Source organism: Rhagoletis pomonella, unplaced genomic scaffold, assembly GCF_013731165.1.
Source record: "Rhagoletis pomonella isolate Grant_MI unplaced genomic scaffold, Rhpom_1.0 Rhpom_scaffold_00344, whole genome shotgun sequence".
Taxonomy (NCBI): Eukaryota; Metazoa; Arthropoda; class Insecta; order Diptera; family Tephritidae; genus Rhagoletis; species Rhagoletis pomonella.
The window spans coordinates 10,991-34,018 of record NW_023458898.1 but is presented as its reverse complement, the minus strand read 5'-3'; the positions used below and the strand labels follow the sequence as shown (position 1 = coordinate 34,018).

Here is a 23,028-nt window from a genome sequence, read left to right as displayed (position 1 = left end):
CCGCTGCAATTTACACATGATCAGTCATGGGCAGAGAACGAGCACACGCTCAAAGAGGGTAAACATCGCGTGACGTATACAAGCAAGAGCGTAACGATGAGATCGCGGCAGCATGCAAATTGAATTAGGCACACTAACACATTCTCACTTCTAGCGAATGCTTGTCTTCACAAGATCAAGTGTGCGTAGGCAACTGGCTGAGTCAGTGGGATCGTCGGTTCGAACCTTACTGAAAGAAGTCTGATGAGGAAATGTGATGATTTCCGAAATAGCTATCACTTCTAAAATTTTTTCAAATTATTGTTGCTTTTCCACAATAAGTTGTTCATTAAAAACGGCTTCAAGCTCAATAAAAATTTTTGAATATAATTGTTATAAGGCCATAAAATAACAAAAACTAATATTTTTTTTCATCGAAATTTTTTCTATGCTTTTCGCATCGTGCTAATCTAATATATAAAAATCTCGTATCACGGTGTTAGTGGTCGAACTGCTTCTAAACGGCTCGACCGATCTTTATGAAATTTTTTTGTTATATGTTGGATGTGTTTATGGAAGAGTACTGGAACTTGGTATTTACAAGATATATAAATTCAGTCGCGTGGTCATGAGGAAAAATTGGGACTATTGGAAAAAGGGGCATGGCACCTCCCATGGTAGATTACTCGAAAATGGAGATATATGAAATCAATCTCATACTCTTTGGGAAAATTGGGGCTATTTGAAATGGGGGCGTGGCCTTTCAAGCGCACTGAAACTATTACGTTTCTTTGTACACATGTACAGTTTTGCTAGGCTATTTAAGACGGCAATGGAAATATGCCTTCTGATCACCACCAAACCGTAATATTAGAAGATAAATGCGTCACTGAAAATCATGAACGTGAACTGTTGGTGAAAATGTTAGACCAAAATGTTTCAATACAAAAAATTAATTTTGGGCGGAACGAAGTTCGCCGGGTCTGCTAGTGTAAATATACAAATGTATAAATGTAGACGCATAATAAAACTAATGTATGCATGCAGATGCAAGGAGCTATTCATCATGCGTTATCAGAAAGAAGTTTATGCTTCCCTAGAATCCGAAATAAAGCAACATCCAACTTAGTTTCTTAAAGGACCACTGCATATAATATATCATGTTAAAGATAATGCTACATTGCTGGTGTGCCTTACATTTATAGCAATTTAAATCAAGCTTTTTTAATACGAACAATCATGTAAGTATATTTACCTCGTGCGTTACAACTTACTTTTTAATGAAATAAAAATTCCTTAAAAATTTTTAAAATTTCCAAAATAATTATTTGATTAGGTGGCAGTGCTACCTCAACAATTTACGAAAAGTGGAAACGTCAGTAAGCACAGTTTACGTCAAAAAATTTAAAAGTGAGACTACCTTCGTTTTTTGTATCATGTACTGCAGTGTGTTTTAATTTTGGGAGTGAACTTTCTTCCGACCAAGGCGAATTTATATAAGGTGGTGTTACTAGCTCAGCTGATTTTGTGTATTTGTTTCGCCGCACGGCTTCTGATATAAAATTGAAAAATTTTGTTTGAATTTCTACACACACTCTTACAGATTTTGACAGTTTATGCGCCAAAGCAAAAATAAAATACATGTAAACTTTTGTTTTTGTACGCCTGCTATCACCTTACATTAATTCGCCTTGCTTCCGACGAATTTCTCTGAGCGATTTAATTCTGTATATACTTTAAATTGTATTTCTTATGTGATCGGCGTATCGAAGCATAAATCAAATAAATTTGTTTATTAGTAACCAAAGTTCTGTGTCTCGTTTAACTTTTATTCCTCCAGCATTCAGCCTACAACATTCTTTAGTAAACACACCACCAATACTTTACGTACCGGAAAGGAACTGGAGAATATCTGAATCTGAGCAGGTGGGCCAAATAATTACACGAATTCGAGCTGAGGATCCAGAAAACGATGATCTCATTTTTGGCCTTGAACCACACTTTATATCAAACTATAGTGAAGAAAATGACAAACACAATTTACCATTTCGTATTGATGAAGTCAGAGGAAACGTTTACCTCAATGAAAGCCTTATTGGACGAGTAAGTTGATTTTAAAAATATTTCTATGAAATGTTTAGAAACATTAAAATTAACAATTATTGATATCATGATAAAAATATAGTAAGGTAGAACCGCTGAGAGTCACTTTTAAAATTCTTGACGTTTCCAAACAATTTAATTTTTAAATTTACTCACAAACTCACACACACATTTTCATTTTCAATCTCAAGCAACAACAATTTCGAACAATTTCAGTTTTTTATTTTCACTTTTATATGATTTTAAAATGTTGGCAAACTTCAAAAAAAAATCATGGCCGACAAATTGAGAGAACGGTTCTACCCAAGGTGTATTAAACAAGGTGTGATTGACAACTCAGTGCGGCTCTCTTTTAAGGTACTATAATGTCAAAAAGTATAAACAAACGAATTAACCCTTAGTGATGCATGTATCTTATCAGCACTGATGTCCTAGGCTTTTATTTCGATTATAGTTTTGTTTTACTTACATTACTTACATCACATATATTTTGTCAATAAAATAAAACAAATTGTTACAGAATTTTCTTGATAGGCTAGTCCGATCTAATTATCTTTAGTGCAAATAAAACAAGTTTATTCCACTATTACAGCCCAACGTTTCGCTAAACTTATTAGCATCATCAGGGGCGCGTTTGTTTATTTTTGTAGTATTAACACTTAAACATTTCTAAATCTTAATTGCTAAATATCCAAAACCATCTTGTGTGGTAATTTAGTTATAAAATCGTTTTATCAATTTTCTTGTTTTTAATTGTCCTAGTTTTATGCTTTTGCGCGTTTATTTTTATATTTAAATTTTTTATCCTAAGCATTATTCGACACTTATAAAAGTATGATTTTGCATTTTTTACCAATTTTATATGTGAGCTTAACTCAGACAATTTTGAAATTAAATTTTTTTCATGTGAACTAGTTTTCCATTAAAGACCTTGCTTCGAGCGGTTTTAATTTAAGCTCTTCCATACTTGCTTGCATAGTTTAATTATTTCGGTAAGCCGAAATATTTCTGTTGGCAACGTGCATTCTAAAGTGTCGTCTGTTGGAGTTTGGGCATCAAAAAAGAATGATCCTGATCGTGTACTAAATCCTCACTTGTATAAGTTTTTCCGTATGGCATTGGGACTGCGCATGGGTATAAACGAGCTCGTTGGAAAGTGTTTGATTTGCACATCACTTTCCTTGAAGTGGTTTTCACAAACGCGAGATGAATCACGTAGTACAACACCAAAGCTTTCTTCCCATCGCTGCCGTCTTAATTCGCAACTAGGTGGTTTAAAACATCGCACTATTTTCGTGTCCTGACTTTTATTGCATCGTTTCATCTTGGTTTCCTTACATTAAATATTTAAGCAAAGTCGAACGTATTTACTTATTACCAAACTTAAATGTACTTACTTGCTCTTCTCGGCGGTTTATCTCTTAACAATTTCACGTTTATTAAGAAAATTTGCTTTGCTTGAAAAATTTGTATGTATTTTTTTTGTTAATTCAAATTTGGGAAAAAAACACATTTTCAAATGGGTTAACAATTCATTTCAATTTGACATTATAGCCTGTTTCTTATGAGAGCAATGTCAAAATCAATCACACTTTGTTGAATACATTTTGGTTCTACCTTGCTATGTTTTTATCATGATTGATATCATGCGCTAAAAATATTCACAATTCCAGTAAGAACAAAAACAATATTTTGTCGAAATTTATTGAAAAACACCGTAGTAAAGCCTGTGTTCGATTAACAAAAGTGCAAGCGATTGATTTACACTATATCTTCTCTTCACTTTGGTATGAGTTATTGCTCTTTAATCAGTTTCTGGTGGGGTGCTACAGAAAGGAACACCCTAACAGACTCTTTCTAGAGGAGGAGCTTCCACCCAGGCACCTCAAGGGGCACCTATTCATTTCATTCATTCAGTCGGTACCACGACTCCCGGCCTATGAATGCCGTGATCGGAGCCCAATCACCCCCTGTGGCAGACACGGCGCTTGAACTGCCAAGAGAGACCCGCGTTACCCTGGTCCAGTTACGGTCTGGATACTGTAGCCGCCTCAACAGCTACCAGTCCAGACTCGACCCCAATATCATCCCCAATGAGTGTCCGGCATGTGGAGACTTCCCGCACGACACCAACTAGAGGTGGAAAAATATCCACGATACTATCGATGGTTTGTGTTTTACAAAAATACTATCGATGTTTTAAGACTATCGATACTATCGGCTGTAATGCAAGATCAATAAGTACACATTATAAATAATGAATAAAACGATGGCTCTCGGTAACTCTTGCCGATGTGCATGACGACTTGGTAGCTCTTATTACGTGAAAAAGCGGGAAATAAAGAGCTACGTCTACCGCAAAAAAAAATCGAAAATTTCTACAATTTGAAATTATTTTTCGAAAGCTAAGGAAAGCAGGGACGTGAACTGGTTTTGAACCGGAATACCGCTTTTTTTCTGTTAATTAACTGTACCATTAACCGAATCGAAATTTTCCACAAATGTTTGATCCGAACCGAAAACCGAACCACTTTCTTTAAAGCTTTAAAGGTTCGTTTCAACCAATTTTCAATAGATAAATGTACCCACTTTTTTTTTCTTTTTGTTAAACATGGTAATACCTACCATGTTTTTTTACCAAGTGACAATATCAAATGTAAAGGCAGCCCATCTCACTTGACCCTTAACCTTGCGCGTTGTTGCACTTGACACTTGACACTTAAATTTGCGCGTTATTTTTTGTTTTTCGAACCGTTGAACCGAACCGAAACCCCGGTTCAAAGACCAAAAAACCGCTTTGACGAAACAGTCCAAAAGTGCAACAACGGTTCGAACCGCTGTACCGAACCGACCAAATTTTTCATCCGGTTCACGTCCCTGAAGGAAAGTAAATATATTTACTTACGGCGCTGCTTATTATACTTGGCGTCAAAGGGAAAAAGGCAAACTACAACTGAGACTCTTACATTGCCCTCTTCATCATTAATCAAAAAAGCTGATTAATCGAAGCCTAATTAGTTAATTAATCAATTCAAAAAATAACAAAATAAGATTTCAATTATTGTTTTTTTTTTATGAAACAATAATTACTCACAATCTGATTAATCAGAATCTGCTTAGTACAAATTTTTGGTTAATCAGGATCATGATTAATAAAAAAATTAATTGGTCGATTAATCGTGCGTGCGTTTACTGTTAAAACATTAAGTTCTTGTTTTATTAATATATTTATGTAACTACATACATATGACATTGAAAGTCGACGTTAAAAATAAATAATATAAAAAAAAACTTTTTAACATACAACGTTTTTATAAATGAACTAAAAAGTAGAAAATAATATTTCTCAGTGCCATAGAATTTGTTTTGATAGCTTTTGATTTTGAAATTTTAGCAAAAATTATTTTAAACTATTTATGATATTGAAAATTAAAGGCGTGGGGCGCATGTAACAGACCTGAATTGATATGAAAGGTAATTAATATATGTATGTATGTGGATATATGAATAACGACCGTTAAAATCGATCTCAAATTTGTACTTTCTCTGTAGAAATTTTAGGTCTTTGTAATGTAGTTTGACTATTGTCAATAAAATCTAAGGCTTTGTATTGCATTTTGGATATAAAATATTGCCAAAGGTTATTACCAGAACTTTAGATGTTATAACTTCACATGAAAGTGGATTAACATAATAATATTAGTACAATAGTGACTAAGTAATAACATGTCCCCACCAAAAAGTTAACCATCTCAAATCGAACTTAACCACATCACTAACTATTGCTGTCCACACTGCGGTTTGAGGTTTATAAAGCAGTACAAATGTAGAGAACAGTGTTCGGAACTCCAAAACTCGATTCAGGACTAAAAATCTGGGCAAAAACAAATTTTGCTTACTAGATGAAATTTTTTATTTTCGTTTGTGACATTAATTGTTTGGCTAAAATATTTTCTATTCATGCAAAAATAAGAACGCGAGGCAATGTAAGGATAATACGTTACATATTTAGGTAATATTTAGCATTTTCTATAAAGTAGAACGTTTCTAACACTTAATTTTTTAAAGAGCAATAGGATCTAAACCTTTTCTACTTTATATAAATTTTATTCTACATATATTTTTTAACAACTTAAATATAGTTCTGCATCCGCCAATTTCTACAGCCATACATCAAAAAATAATCAATTTTGTTACTGAAACCGGTGGTGAACACTCAAAAAATGGCCCTAAGAGGGGCATAACATGAATAAAAAAACGGAATATATTTGAAGTCAAGCGGAGTAGAGGAAGAGATTTCAAATTTTTTCAAAAGTCGGAGTAAATCTAATCAGATCTTAGTTAAGTCCAAACACTAGTAAGGAACGAACTTTTTACATTTTAACGCTAATGACCAACAGATGGCGGGAAAACACAGGGTTGTATCAGACTTTCGACGTGGTTTCGAGTTGGTTAGCTTTTAACCATCTCAGTGAAATGGTTAAGTGCTGTCATTTTTATATGGCGAAACTACGCTAAATGTAGTGGACTATCGGGTTAACCAACTCAATAGCCATAACTACGTGGTTAGCTCCGGTGGGGACATGGTATAAGTGTGAGTCAGATGCTTACTGAAATTAGCAAGTGGTTTTATTCATTTTCCTCCATTTATTAGGATAACTATTACGAAGCTCGGTATTTATTTTTCTAATGGGTATATACAGTGGTGGAAAAATAAATATTGACAAGACTTTTTTTAAATTTTGCCTATTTTTCTTTCGTTTCTTTAATATTTATTATTATACCCGAGCGCACTTGTGCACAAGGGTATTATAACTTTGTTCACATAACGGTTGTTTGTAACAGGCAAAACGAATCGAGATAGATATAGACAAATGTATACATAAATGATCAGAATGAAAAGAGAAATCGATTAAGCGGTGACTGTCTGTCCGTCCGTCCGTCCGTCCGTCCGTCCGTCTGTGCACACGATAACTCGAGTAAAAATTGAGATATCTTAACGAAACTTAGTACGTGAACTTCTTTTGGGCGTGGGACAGATGGTATTGAAAATGGGCGAAATCGGATAATAACCACGCCTACCTCCCATATAACGGTAATTTTAAGAAATACGAAAACTGCGATATTTTAGTAACTACTGAAGGTAATTCACTCAAAATTGATACTTAAAATGAGTTTCAGACGGAAAACATGAATATTATAAATTTTTGGAAAATGGGCGTAGCCACGCCTACTTATGGTTACATGTGTATATCTTGGTAACCGCTGCACCAATTTCTTCCAAACTTAGCACAGTTGTTGGCCTTAGTACAGCTTACTAAATGGCTGAAAATTTTAAAAATCGGACAATAACCACGCCTACCTCCCATATAACGGTAATTTTCAGAAAAACGAAAACTGCGATATTTTAGTAACTACTGAAGATAATTCACTCAAAATTGATATTTGCAATGAGTTTTAGACGAAAAATAAGAATATTACAACATTTTGGCAAATCGGCGTAGCCACGCCCACTTATGGTTACATGTGTATATCTTGGTAACCGCTACACCAATTTCTTCCAAACTTGGCACAGTTGTTGGTCCTGATACAGCATACCAACTGGCCGAAAATTTCTAAAATCGGACAATAACCACGCCCACATCCCATATAACGGTAATTTCGAGAAATACAAAATCTTCGATAAATCAGTAAATATTGAAGCTAATTTATTCAAAATTGATGATTCTTTACCAAGAAATACGTTTATGACAAAATTTTGGAAAATGGGCGTAGCACCGCCCACTTGTGATCACATATATGTATGTATCTCGCTAACCGTTCTAGGAATTTGTACCAAGATCGGTATGGTTATTGTGCTTGCCACATAAAAGCAAACCGTTGAAAATTGTTGAAATCGGACTAAAATTGAGGCCGCTTTTCATATAACGGTAAATTTCAGATATGCTTGAAACTGCAATATTTCGAAATTTAAGGACGCTAATTTACTTAAAATGTATACACCCCGGCTTATCATGTAGCGGTAGCTTTCGGAATGGTGGAAAACATATATTTAATACTTGCGCCGGGTATTTAATGTTCGGCTCCGCCCGAACTTAGACTTTCTTACTTGTTTTTTTGTAAAATTATATCTCATTACTAACAAAACCGTGATAAACGACGTCCTGTAGGAGTTGGAAAGGAGAGGAGCCAGGTTATTGCCTAAGCGGATGACGTGGCACTTATCGTCAGAGGAAAGTACGATCTTATGCAAGGGTAACTAAACATGGTCACAAATTGGTCCGCTAGCTGCGGACTTGCTGTCAATCCTGGAAAGACGGAGCGCGTTCTTTTTACCAAGAGGTACCAAAAGTCCCATTTCCAGCTCCCCTCAATAGGGGGTGTTCCACTTGTTCTCTGCGACAGGGTCAAGTTCTTGGGCGTGGTCCTGGATGTGAAGTTGTCATGGAAAGCAAATATTGAGGAACGAGTAAAGAATGCATCAGTGGCTCTCTACTGCTACAAGAACGCCATGGGGAAGAGATGGGCCTCTCCCCAAAAGTAATGCACTGGCTATATGAAACCATTATTAAGCCAATAATGTTATAGGGGGTCATTGTCTGGCGGAGTCCACTGGAAAATACCACTCATTTTAGAAGCTAGACCGCGTGCAAAGGGCCACCCTCGTTGTAATCATCGGGGCGCTCCGGACCACTCCTACTTTAGCGCTAAACGCTATACTCAATGTCGAACCAGTCGACAATGCGGACAAAGTAGCGGCGGTTCGCTCAGCCATTCGGCTCAAAAGCTCTGGGTTCTCTTACAATCCAACACACGCGCACTCGACAATTCTCGAAATCTTCGACTTCCTGCCGAATGAAATGGACCGGAGTCACCCGATGCTGGCCCCAAAAGGATCCTACTCCACGCACATCCCTCCAAGGGACGAATGGGAGAAGGGTAGTATTTGCAGAAGAGGTCCCATTAGCATCTTCACGGACGGATCGAAGCTGGAAGGGAGAGTTGGAGGAGGTGTCTACTGTAAGGAACTCTCAGTAGATCATACGTTCAGACTGCCGGATCTCTGCAGCGTTTTTCAGGCCGAGGTGGCCGCTATAAAAGAGGCAGCCGATTGGCTATGCACCAATGTATTGTCGGCGAGGAGGGTAAATATATACACTAATAGCCAGACGGCAATCAGGGCGCTGGGATCGCTAATGGTGTATTTCAAATTGGTAGGGGTATGCCTGACCTCTCTCTCAACTGAGATCAAGCTGATTTGGGTCCCAGGGCACGACGATATCCCAGGAAATTGCAGGGCTGATGAACTGGCTAGGCAAGGCAACCTCAAGGCCATCACCTCGGACAGGGAGGGAATTAGAGTTCCGTTGGCAACCTGCGGTCTGCTTTTGGACAAATGGGCTTACAGTCGGCTCAGCGAGCGCTGGGAAAAAACCCCGACCTGCAAAGTTGCAAGGTCCTTCTGGCCGGTTGTGGACCGCGGGCGGTAAGGGAGCTACTGCAGCTGGCTTAGTGCCACCGCTCGATTCTCACAGGTGTGCTGACCGGACATTGTCCTATGGGAACCCACGCGATGCGACTCCAGATCGTCACGGATCCCTATTGCGGCAGTTTCCTGGAAGACGAGGTGGAATCATCTCAGCACTTCCTACTCAACTGCCCGGAATTCGCTAGATAAAAGTTTAAGCACCTCGGTGCGCATCTCATCAACACTCCCGAGGGACTCGCCGGAGTGGACATCAGCTATTTGCGGAACTTTGTTGTGACCACCCAGCGCTTCTCGTAATTTTACACAGTTACAGATTTATTCGAGCGCCTCAGATTAACATATGAGGGATACCCTGCATCATGGTGAGTACCTCTGCTAAATCTAAGCCATCTATGTAGAGCCGCGCGCATAGGAGAGCTGATCAGAATAGTAAAAAAAAATGATAGGTGGATTTACTCGACCGCGTCAGATTAAGAAATAGTGGGTTAATTACGTGCGGAAAGGTGTGCATTTCAATAATCTGACGATTTGAGCGTGACGCAAGGGATTGGGAGGGTCGCAAATTTGCAAAAAAACAACGTTACCTGGACATTCTCGAGCGCGGTCAATTTTTATTTTATTATGAGGCATACAGCTGAAGGATAACGGGAAGTATATAATCTGACGATTTCCACAAACCGGAGTGACGAAAACCGTCAACAAAGATTGTCGCATGCACTTGCTGTTTTTCAAAACTACTACAGATTTTTCTATGAAATTTGTTATTTTTTGATTTGTTTGCTGTTTTCCGTTCATATTATTTGTCACAATCATTTGACTGTAAGTATACCCAGTGGACCAAATGCTCGCAAATGAAACCACATAAGAATTTGTTTGTAAGAATAACATACATTTTTCTGATAATTTTGAATACGGCAACCATAAGTTTACATACATGAAAAAATGTTAAACTCCGTTCCCTTCTTGCTCACTCTTTATACAGTATCTTAGTATAGTATCACGCAATCATGGGCGATCAAAGCACTCGTGGTATTACATGCAATATTACTAATTTTTACTAACTAATACCTTGTTTATACCGACATATAAAGCGCTTTGACCCAGTTCACTGCGATTCAAAGCCGATGCATTAACCAAATTTCAATGTTCGCTCTGAATTTCAAAAGTGTATTAACTCAGATTTGATTTCAAATCGGTTAGGAAACAGTTATAAACACATCACTTATTCGACGCGAAGTGAAAATAGGCTGACTTTCTTTACACAACCGCCTTTAAATTTGAATTATTTTTAAATTAATTTGAATTATTGTTTGAAATATCGAAATAAAACAACAAACTTTGTATACTTTTGAATACGGTTTCAGAGAGTGCGCTGTAAAGACACAGGTATAAACGCTTGAAAGAAATATGTGTTAAGTCAAATTGGTTTTTTTCTTAAAGTGAACATGTTCATCTTTTTATTTATCTTTAACTTTGTCCTGGTCTTCATCTTTATCATTGGCTTGATCCTTCAGTATAGGTTGTGAGTGTCTGTGCTTTTGTCATTGCCCTTGTTTTACTTTCTGCCCTTGTATCTTGCTCTCTGTGTTTTCATTACCTACTCCACAATGCCGTTAAAAGTTCAATGCAGCCGCCCCCATCTATTTACGCAAACGCATACGCAAACATAGGCAAAAATTAAGTTTTATTTTCAGAGCATAAAATAAAACTCAAGAAATGACGATTATTTTCCGAGCAAAAAATAAAACTTAAAACGTAACCATTATTTTCCGAGCAAAAAATAAAACTTAAAATGTAAAGATTATTTTCCGAGCAAAAAATAAAACTTAAAACGTAACGATTATTTTCCGAGCAAAAAATAAAACTTGAAACGTAACGATTATTTTCCGAGCAAAAAATAAAACTTAAAAGGTAGCGATTATTTTCCGAGCAAAAAATAAAACTCAATAAATAATCGTTATGTTTTGAGCAAAAAATAAAACTTAGTTAATAACGATTAAAAAGTGATTTTTATAATAAAAGTTATAACCGCTACGGTCCCTGCATAAAACACTTTTTTATATGGCGCTAAGCAAGAAATATTTAGGAGCATAAAATTTCATTTCGTTTTGTGCTAAAATACACTCTTTTGCAATCCATGCATAGGAACTTATATGCTAGGTATGTGTGTACATATTGCGATATTTTAACCGGTTTTGGCATTTGGAGTTTGTCTTTTGTTTATTTAATGCTTATTATTTTTTTTATAAAAGTCTAGCTGGTATACAACAAATACCATAAAAATAATAAAATTAGAAAAACTCTGGTTATTTTTACCAAAATTTAAAACTTTTTAATCAGAATTTTGGTATGCCGTTTTGCAAACCACTTAATTCTAGCATTATGAAGAGCAAGTTTCAAGCTGGTATTAAATCCTGTAAATTTTTGGCAATTTCTTTTGCTGGCAGTGTCCTCCATATAAAAGAAAATTGTCCAATATACTTTTGTATGGAAAAAACGTGAAACACCTTTAACAAAATAAAATATTTTTTCGTGAGGTGTTTGCAAATGTTTTTTGATGTTGGCTGTTGTCTGTCGAAACATATGAAAAGATTTTCCAAATAATCGGCAAAGAATAGGCGAAAAAAGCCGATGCCGATGCTCAATTTTGTGCCGATACTAGACGATGCCGATTAATCGGTTGGACTCTACTTGACATTTCCAATTGGCGTCAGTTGGCACAGAAAAGAAACGACTGGCGTGCTTTGTTGAATTCGGCAAAAATCGCTTAGGCGGTTACAAGGCCAAATAAGAAGAAGAAGAAGAAAAGAAGAAGTAGAAGAAGAAGAAGATGAAGAAGAAGAAGAAGAAGTGTTTCAAGCAATAGTCGCTTCATTTTCGTGAAATGTAAAAGTGTTTTTATTGTAAAGGTTAGATGCTAGTTTTCAACTAGGTTGCGCAAGTTAGACTTTTTGTTCTACATAGTTCGGTTTAGAAATAAAAATGGCTGATGCTTTGTATTTTGACGTTTTGGAATTCACCCTTTGTTTAGGTTTATACTGAATATGCAAATTTATCTTAAATAAAAATTTAAACTTTTTTACTGTAATAAGTAACATACATATCTACTTCATCCATTTCACAGGGTGGGGAAAACTTTTTCCTTTACATTACTGTTTCCGACGGAGATCTAACAGCTAAAAACGAAGTTTTTGTTAACATTCTGGCAAAGGATAGTCATATGGTGACAAACTTTCGAACTCCCCCATCGGTTACGAGTGTTGTACAAAATTTTTCTCAAATCCTCCCTCAGTTCAATACGCTACTCGGTACACAACATTCAAATGAACGACCAATCAACCACCTTCCCTCAAAATTTGGCCTAAATCAATATATGTCTTCACACAACCATCATAGTGCTAGTAATGAATTAGAAATAGACACTTCCGAACAAACTACTCCACTGATGTCAACAGCAACGACAAATATGCCTCCTTCGACAACAGGTCGTATTCGGCTAAAAGCCATAATTAAGGCAGATAACAATGCTTCCGTAAATGGACTTAGAGAAAATATCTACAACTATAGCAACGATAGTGTTTTAATGGCAGATTCAAAAGAGAAGCCACTTCAGACCGAAATTAATGCAAGACCAGTGGAGAATAATAAAAAGAATAAATATCCTTATATAGATCCAGCTGATGAAAATGCATCGAACTTAATTTCAATCAAAGCAGTTATTATTCCAGTTATAGCAATTTCATGTGGACTTTTTTTTGCGGCAGCTGGTTTCTTTGGTTTCCTATACCGGAAACATTTGTGCGCTTTTAGCAAAAAATTAAAAAAAAAATCCAAGGAGGAAATAACTAAAAAATCTAACCACAGCAATTTAAGCTGTGATTTAACTGATGGCAGCCAAAATTCAATGGTATTGCAACATTGGAACGGGCCTATCGCCTACCACAACCGCTACGTTCCTCAACAACTGCAGAATGCCTTGGTGAGTGTACAAGCTATCTCATTCATAGCTACATATGTACATATCGTCGCCTGGGTAAAAGATTGTCGTAAGCGCCATTTTGACGATTTTTAGTTCTAGATGCAGTTATATACTTTGAAACAAGGTCTTTCGATTGGTGCTATCAGTTTTTAGATATCTCCTTTAGTTTCCGAGATATTGACTACAATTTTTTCGATAATTTAGTAAAAATTTAGTTAGTGATGCACCCATATTAAACCAATCAATATCTTAAAAATGGCGTTCTCCATTTTTGGATATCTCCTTCAGTTTCCGAGATATTGAGTAAAAAATGTCGTTAATTTGGTAGAAATTTTTATCACATTTTGTCGTGTTTCATACAAAGTGGCTGCCGAACTGTGGCAAATGACGCTTACGATAAAATTTTACTAAAGAAAATCCTTCATAAACTGAAAACTAATTAACAATAATCATTAAAAATTAAATATTTTAAGAATTTTGTGAACTAGTAACATTTTCAGAGACTTTGGAGAAAATTTGTCTTCGCGTTTTTGAGAAATTGCATTCCAAACTTCAATCGCGATTTCCCACAACCTGTCGAAATTAACATACGACAATCCTTTACCCAGGCGACGATATGTAAACTATAAAAGTACTTAAATTTAAAGTAAGTAATACAAAAAAGCTAAGCACATTTTTTATATTTATGGCAATATTTAGGTAACATCCCAATTAACAGCAAATTCCATGGATAGAAGGGCTATTCATAATACTGACCCAGGTAACTTAAGTGGAATTCAAAATAGTAGTAACACTATTGCTGGAGAAACACAAACCGGTATGAATATGAATATCGGATACCGTAGTGTTGTAGAATCTAAAGTTGACCGTGTTATATGCCGATGGGAATTTCCACGGCACCGGCTTAAATTCTTCAACATATTAGGAGAAGGTGCATTTGGTCAAGTTTGGCGTTGCGAAACAATCGATGTCGATGGTAAGTATTAAGGCATCAGATAAGTGATGGAAAATGTTGATACAATATATTATAGTCTAAGATCCGAATAAGGCACGAGCTTCACCCTTCTGTTTAAACGGTGAAATCAATTTTGTATGAAATTTAACGTGTTAGGAAATATTTTCCGAGTGGGTTGGCTCAAAAAATCTTAGCCAAGATATTTTTAACTAAATATAAAAAAAAAATATTACTTTTTTAGTTTACGCTCATTTGTTTAATGAACAAATTATATACCAATCGAAATTATTAAGCCTATAGAACCTGAAAACGTTGCGTTGTTTATTTTGTACCTTGCCTTCCTATCGTGTTGGCAGGTATGAACAGGTAAGTAATACTAGTAATTTCCACTCATCTGTTTAACACATTCTATAGGCTTTATGCTTTGGACTAGCATATATGTATGTAATTTGTTCAAACAAACAAACGAGTGCAAAATTAGAAAAAAAATCTGAATATTTAGTTAATAATATCCCGGCCGGGATTTTTTCAGACAACCACCTCGCGAAATATTTCCTAAGGGGCTGTCCATATATTACGTAATACCTTTGTGGGGGAGGGTGGGTCTAGGATTTTCCTACTTTTTCTTATATGGGGGGAGGGGGCGTCGCGTAGATTCTTACGTAATATTTTTTTTCTTGTATTCTTATACAAAATTGTTCTTTATAAAATGCGAAAATTCACCCAATTAAAGTACTAAATTGCATTGAAATGAAAAATATACATACATTAAATACGAAGGATATTACAATTTTTTACAACTTTTGCTTTAATTTGTATATTTTTCTAAAAAAAACGTTACTCTTCGGTGTCTATTATAACCGAAAAATGCAGCTCGAACACAAACAGGCGAAAACTCCCTTACGTAATATATATGGACAGCACCTAAGCATTCACAAAAAGCTTCAGTTGATCTTTTCTGAGCCTCAGCGTCGAAGAGCAAAGAGGATAATTTCAAGACGCGGGCGAGAGCTCATGTGTGTCATCACAGGAAATGAAACAGAGGATATTGTTGAGTGGGTGAATCAAGAAAAAATTTCAGTGGACTGTGAAAATGATATATCTTTGAGTGAAAAAGAAGTACGAGATATCCCTGAGGCTATTCCTCTTTCAGATTGGCTGGCTGGACCGTGGACCAAAGAAACCGACAACAAAGAATGACTAGTATAACTATGTAATGAAGTTTTTAAGACTGACTAGGCTTACATCCTATATTTGTTTGATGGAAATACAGTATATTTTGCTTAGCTGCACATCCTTCTTTGCACGAAAAACTTCTGCACGTAACCGAAAAAGGCACTTAAGCGAATTTTCTTTACTACTTCAATGAGGAAGGTATCCGAATCCCTATGAAACCAAATATTGGCGGAGCACTTACCATGTAGAAATTACTGCAAGCGAAATTTTTACCGAATGTTATCTAATTATCTATATAACTACATAAATTGATAGCAATTTTCGTTGTTCTGCGAGATGAGCAAAATAAATAAAAGGTTGTAAAATTAAGTAATTGTAGGGCCAGTGCAGGTAAACGCAATACTTTCTTTGATAATTGATACTAGTCGCACAATTTTTAAGGCAGGTATCGCCAATGTGCAGGTATGTTGAATGCATCTATCGGAGCAGTTTCCTTATAAATGTTAAAAATAATGCTTTTGATGCGCACCTAAGCATAGAGGCAGCAAAGCAAAATATACTGTATATAGTATTTTCTAATGTTTAACTGAAAAAACATTTCTAGGGGATTTTTATTCTTACGTAAGATCTGCGGCGGGGGTAGGGGGATCAATTAAAACTTACAATTTATTACGTAAGGGGAGGGGAGGTTCAAAACAGGCGAAAACTCCCTTACGTAATATAGGGACAGCCCCTAACAAGTTAAATTTTATACAAAGTAGATTTCATCCATTAAACAGATGAGTGAAGGTTAGTATTGGGCACTTTAGTTCTTTTGAGTGAACCGTTCAGTTGTAGTTCGCTCACCTTAGTGAACTAGTTCTTTAGTTCATTCAGTTAATTTCGTTCAAATGACGAATATCATTTAATCATATAATTATCATACAAATTACATACAAAACAAAAACTTTGGTAATTTGAATTCACAAACTACTTTTACAAATATAAAAAACGCCCAGTAAACATGGATAAATTTGGTACGAAAAAAAAAATTGTAACAGCGCTTTTTTGATGCAGTTTACTTCTGTTCTGGATTCACAGTCTTGTCCCTAAATTTCATTTCGCATCGTTCCGCCATGTTGGATTTTATTTTATTTTTGGGTTTTACGCGATTTGCAAGCTTATTTTGCATTTTTCGTAAAAAATGGTTAAACACAAATTTGTACAGAATTTAATTTCCCACATTTGTTGCATAAGGGGTTAAAAAAAACTTTTTTTGTTGTAAATATTATCAAATACTGCGAAAAAATTTACATTGTCACGGTTTTCCCCATTTTTCGACAATTTCTGTTGAAAATGCATAGCATATTGAAATTCCAAAGTTGTAGAGGATATCATTCTCCACAACTTTTATTTGGATTTGTTTTTTTTTTTGTGCTACGCTTATATCACGACCGGGAACGTGCCTAACATAGCGATGTAAGGGAAGCGGCGTGAAATTCATTTCCATATGTAGTACCAGTACAGTACGATGGCAAAAATTCCATAGGACTTAAAATGATCACATAGACGGCCCCATTGAAAACAGTGTGGCCTTTTCAAAAATTAAGCATGTCGTGTTAAATATGGCGTCTAACCTAACCGTAAATTAGATTTTGGTTTACAACTTTTGTGGCACCGGAGTACCCAACACTAAAGAAGAAAAAGTAACAGCAGGTTATTATAATTTTGAGGTTGCTGATTACGAACCTAGAGCATGATTTTAAATATTCATAATGGCGAACCCAATATGGTGGCCAAAAAAATAAAATCCATTCGATTCGCTTGAAAAGTTTTCCTCTGGGGCTCTTGAAGTCCCTTATTACGAATCTGAGGTCAGGTTAGAAAAATTCAAAATGGCGGTACAATATGGCAAAATAAAATTTAAAATGATTAGAATCGCTTAATACTTTAAAATCCAGTGTTCTTAAGGTTGCAGATTACGAATCTTAAAACCGATTTAAAAAATTCAAATTGCGGGTTAGTTTGACAACGCCGGTAATCTTCTCTGGGTTTCTATATCACTGAGCTCTTCCTAAGCGGCTGGACCAATGTTTTTGAGTGAGTTCCTGGATGATTTAGATTCACAACTGGGTCGGTTGGATTTGGGGTTTGATGCCCATTTTCATCTTTTCGCATACCGTATATCAAAACATATAACCCCAAAATTAAAACTAACTAGGACTGTGAGTTCTATCTAGATTTGTTGTATATCAGAATATACGAATTGTTTCAGCCGTACGACTAACCCATCATCCTGAATTAATTTTGAAACAATGGCCCATATGCATAAAAACTAAGCTTTCACTTTTTACTTTTCACTTTATCATTATTTAATGAAGAATTGAACACTTAAACCTTCTGAAAACAATTTTTATAATTTTTGAAGTGAAAACTTCTTTAGCGGCGGGAGTGATTTTTAACTCTATGAAACAAAAAACGTGACAACAAAATCAACAAAAATACGCATTTGTATGTTATTTGCCTTGAAGTGTGTCGTTATGTATGCTCATAGAATTCAAGCGATTTATCGCATAGAATTCAAGCTAAAGGTTGAAGTCATGGTTCAATAATAGAAAGGTTTTTTAATAAATCAGTCTTCTCGCTCCCACACATAAAATCGGCTCCTTTACTTGTGTAGAATGTTGCTCACTCTATAGATTCTAGTTATATTAGTATTTAGTAAGACCAAAAATTCTTCATACTAAATATTCGTTGGCATCACCTTCGTTTGTGTAATTTTCTGAAACAAGTCTAGAATAGCGACCTTTTAGCTATAAAATAACCATTTATTATTTATTTGGCTCAGGTAAAAAATAAAGAATATATAAGAGGTTTATTTGCTTTGTTTATTTATATTTTTTATTATAACTTAATTCTTAAAACCAAAAGGTAGATCATGATAAAATATGTATACCGCATTAAAGATAATAACGTGTCCTTTCTAAATAATAAAAATTTCTTTACCATTAATCATGCAGGTCTTTCTCAAAAAAGGTTATTTCATGAAAAAATAACATTTGTTGGATTTTAGTGGTTTTGGTTTAAATATATAAAAAATAATTTCAATTATGTATATCAGCGGAAAGATAAATTGATTATCTTTATGGTGACGTTATTAGTTTTTTAATAGGGTATGTGGTTCATAAAATATTAATATTTAAAAGAATTAAAAAGTTTAAATTTAACCTTTAAATCGTCTTTACATTTTACTTGCGCTAAATAATTTTCGCATGGTTGAAATGAGCGTAAAAACCTCTATTAACCTGCATTTTTCGTTTTTGCGTAGCTGAAGGGTGGGTATTCTAGATTTGTTCCCGGAAATTAAAAATCCATATTTTTACATTTAGTATTTCCATTAAAACACCAAATATATTGCAAATTCACATAGAATTAATAATACACATTTTACTTCTAATTGTATACTTTGCGCACTTTTTTTAGTACCTTTCTACTACCGTTTTCGCAAAAGGCGATCACATTCTTCCCCTTTATCCTACTTCCAAAATACAAATCTAGATAAAGGAGTGTCAAATTTGAACTGTCACAAATTACATAACCTTGTGTTATTGAATAATGGGTTGAAGGCAAATCTAAGTGATTTTGTTTTTGTTTTCTTCGCTATTCTTTTGCCCGTTGATCATATGTGTATGTTTGTACGTGCGATAAGCTGCAATGCAAACACGCGACTACTAATAAGACTAATAAGCGACTATAAATAAGAGCCTAATAATAAATAATAAAAATTTAATATTGCAAGTTTTGAAACAGTAACTTTTACATAGCTACCTTTTTTTAGCTTTTCGCGTTCGCTCCTCTAGGAAGATTGGTTTGCTTCTTTTTTGTGACTTCTTCCACTAGGCACCTAAACTACCACGTTTTCTTGCAGTTTTCTAAGTTCATATGAACACGGTGGGCAGGAAGCAAAGATAGGTTGCATAAAAATGTCGACAAAAACTGAAAGCAGGGTTGTATTTGTTGATATTTTTAGGTTAAGAATCCCTTTGAATTGAAATCCTAGCTGCTCCTGTTTTAAAGATATCCACATTTTACATAGTTATGATAGGACCGACTTTTGCGAAAGAGAAAAACATCCTTGTGAATTAAATATTCAACAATGTATGTGTGAGTAAATGTGTGTATATATATTATGTGAAAATATAAGTTTATGTAAGTTCTTAGCCGGTTTCAATCGTTTCCAAGGCGTACCACGTAGAGGCAACTTACTTTGCACCTCTTTGTTCTTTTTTTGGTTTTTTTGGTTTTATTTTTTTATATTTTTTTCTTGCTTTATTTTTTTATATTTGTTTTTTGTTTCCTTTTATTTTTTTTGTTGGCTTACCATATAATATAGTCACGCATTTTAGTATTTAAATATTTTATTATTTAGTTAAGTTTTTATATATGCTGGAATGAAAATGTCATTACAGTTTTCTTCAGCCGACTCACAAAAGTTGGTTTATCAATCATATTTATTTTGAATCTTTCCCAGAATTTAATGAATTCCCTACGAACTGACTTCCCGGCCTGCTCGGACCATAATCCTAAACCATCGTTATTCAATAATGAAATAGATTGCTTTAAATGTTTAAGGATAAAATGGATTTTGACAGTTTGAGAAATTCCAGTACTTTTCAAAGCTGTGCGGAGTTCGTTAAGATTTTTATCAAAATTACTAAGATCCGCTTGTTTTGCGGAAAACCATGTATTCACGATTTTGCTCATGGCTTTGAACGAGGCAATATATTTGGTATTGTTTTTACTGAGAGTTTCTTCCATACAAACTATGTTCGACATTTTTTTGTATGTGGAAGACACTGTCAGCAAAAAATAAATAATTGCAAAAAATCAACGAAATTTTCTGGTAACTTCAGACTTGCACTTTACTAATTGGCTCAAAAGCTACATTTTAAACATTTTTCTAAAAGATCTGATTAGAAATTGTGATCAGATGAAAGTGTCTCCGAGCCAATAATTTTGTACGGCACGGTACTTATAAGTAATCTAGGTTTCACGAAAAAAAAAAAAACAAATACAAGGTGACATTAAAATATCAGTCATTTGTTTCGTTGCTGTGAGCTTGTTTCAAAACTTCTGGCTTATGCTATAATTGTAAAACTCTGTGCATGTCATTTTAACGTATTTAGGTACATACCCCCCAGTAAATTCCCCCAGTAAATTCATAAAATTTTTCTTAATATTACAACGCCTTTTTCTCTCAGCGTAGTCATTTTTAAGCAAAATTTGTGCAATCAAATCGAAAACCGGGACACTTAAATGAAACCCGGGACATTTTAAGGTTGGACCGGGACACCGGGACAAATAGTCTAAAACCGGGACATATCCGGGAAAACCGAGACGTCTGGCAGCCCTACACACAAAGCGCATACTTTCATGCGATTTTCTTTATGATCGCATTTGTGTTCTGGATGTACAATAGTCATTATTTCCTGACGGAAGAGTACATAAATACCAAAATAAATCTCATACAAGCTTTGAATTTATTTACTTATTATGCGGAGTACCGTTGGCCTAAGTTAGAGCATTTTTATTTCTTGCACAAGCGCAGTTCGACTTGCCTGCGCTACTTGCTTATAGCAACAAACCTTTAATAAAAAATTACTACCGTATTATATAGCATACAATATTGTATACATACATACCTATATTGCGATATTGAAAGTGTTTGTAATGAGAAAGTTCACGCTACAGAAAAAGGTAATTGTGGTGTTTTATCTAAGTTGTATACCGGTAGCGCCCAATAAATCTCGATCAATTATTCTTTCGGTAGGGAAAAATGAAAATGTTTCACATTGATTTGATACGTTTTAGTGAGTTAAAAAAGGGGAACAGATATGTATGAGATTTCTTTTCGTATAAATATGCTCTAATTATCGAGAAGTACGCCTTCCAAATATATCCTATCAGAAGTATATAAAATATGGATATCTTTAAAACAGGAGCAGCTAGGATTTCAATTTAAGCGGATTCTTAACCTTAAGATATCAACAAATACAACCCTGCTTTCAGATTTTGTCGACATTTTTATGCAACCTATATTCGCTTCCTGCCCACCGTGTGAAGAGGAGACATTTGGAAGTGTATAAATAAGAATTATAGCGACTTTTGCAAGAGCAGTTAACATTTCATGCTATTTTTTTCAGAATATAGAAAAATTTTTCACTCTGCTGTTAGTGGACATGAAACCCACCAAAAACTAAAAATCGAAAAAAATACATAGCGCACTTGGCAAGTGGACTACTCAATTGTTGCATATGCTATCTTATTTGTCCCTTCTTTTTATACAATTAAGGAGCGGCTGAATGGTTTAACGATGTTAGCGGTACATAATGATGTGCCGATTACAACACAAGTGTAATTGATAAAATGTGTGTTAAGCAACGAAGATTAAAAATCGCCGTATAAGTAATAAGATTTTGTAGACTTGTACATAAATAAATGTAAATAGATTCGCGTAAACTTATAAATATGCAGATATATTCAATGTGAAACTTCTACAAAACAAAACTGGACTACACACTAATTAATTAAAATGGTGCAGTAATTTAATTTTCTAAATTTAAATAAAGCATGAATTTCCCATGGAATAACCGAGTAGACAAAAAATATATAACGGTAGAAATGGCACATACATATATGAAAGAATGCCCACAGGCGACGCACTATAGGCAAAACACGAGTTTTTTTTTCACAATCGTAGATCTTCTCTTAGAAAAGAGATAATGGAATGAAAATTTTTTTATCGTGAAGATAAATAACACTGTGGAACAAGTTCAGGTCGATTCTGAGAGTGAGGGGTGAAAATAGAGGCTAAATTAGAAGACCCGTATCGCGGCGTTTGTTTATGTTAGTTCGATTTTTTTTTTAATCGACCTTCGAACTGTGCAGTCAAATGCCGATTTTCAGCATATTGTTTATATGGTTTTTTGGCTATAACTCGTCGACTAATTGATATTTTTTCAATCTGTTAAAGCCAAATTATTGCTAGAGACCTGTGCAACAATTAAAATTAAAAAAAATTGATTTAGAAAATTTTTGTAGTGCTTATGAAGCAAAATGTTGGAAATTTTTGTTTTCATCCTTTTTGAACATATTTTCCACAAAACTAAGTCTTTTTTGCTTTCTGTTTGATCTATAATATGCTTCTCAGTTTCTTCAATAAATTTCATTTGAAAAGAAAACAATCATAATACAAAACTTGCGTTTTCCTGCTTAATATTAATTTACTTCTCATTTCTTATGTACCAATTTTTTCAGTGTTGGTTTTGAAGAAACATTGAAAAAGAAATTATAAAAATATGGAAAAAA

At 34.9% G+C, this 23,028-nt stretch overlaps 1 protein-coding gene across 1 annotated transcript; it reads left to right on the top strand.

The window, feature by feature from the left end:
* Positions 1-1,819: 1,819 nt before the first annotated feature.
* LOC118750649 (tyrosine kinase receptor Cad96Ca-like) lies at positions 1,820-14,526 on the top strand (the record flags this gene model as incomplete). The annotated part of the gene is given in 3 exon segments (XM_036485381.1): positions 1,820-2,082; positions 12,696-13,550; positions 14,250-14,526. Coding segments are annotated over 3 exon segments (1,395 nt in total), but the record flags the coding sequence as incomplete, so codon positions are not given.
* Positions 14,527-23,028: the final 8,502 nt, after the last annotated feature.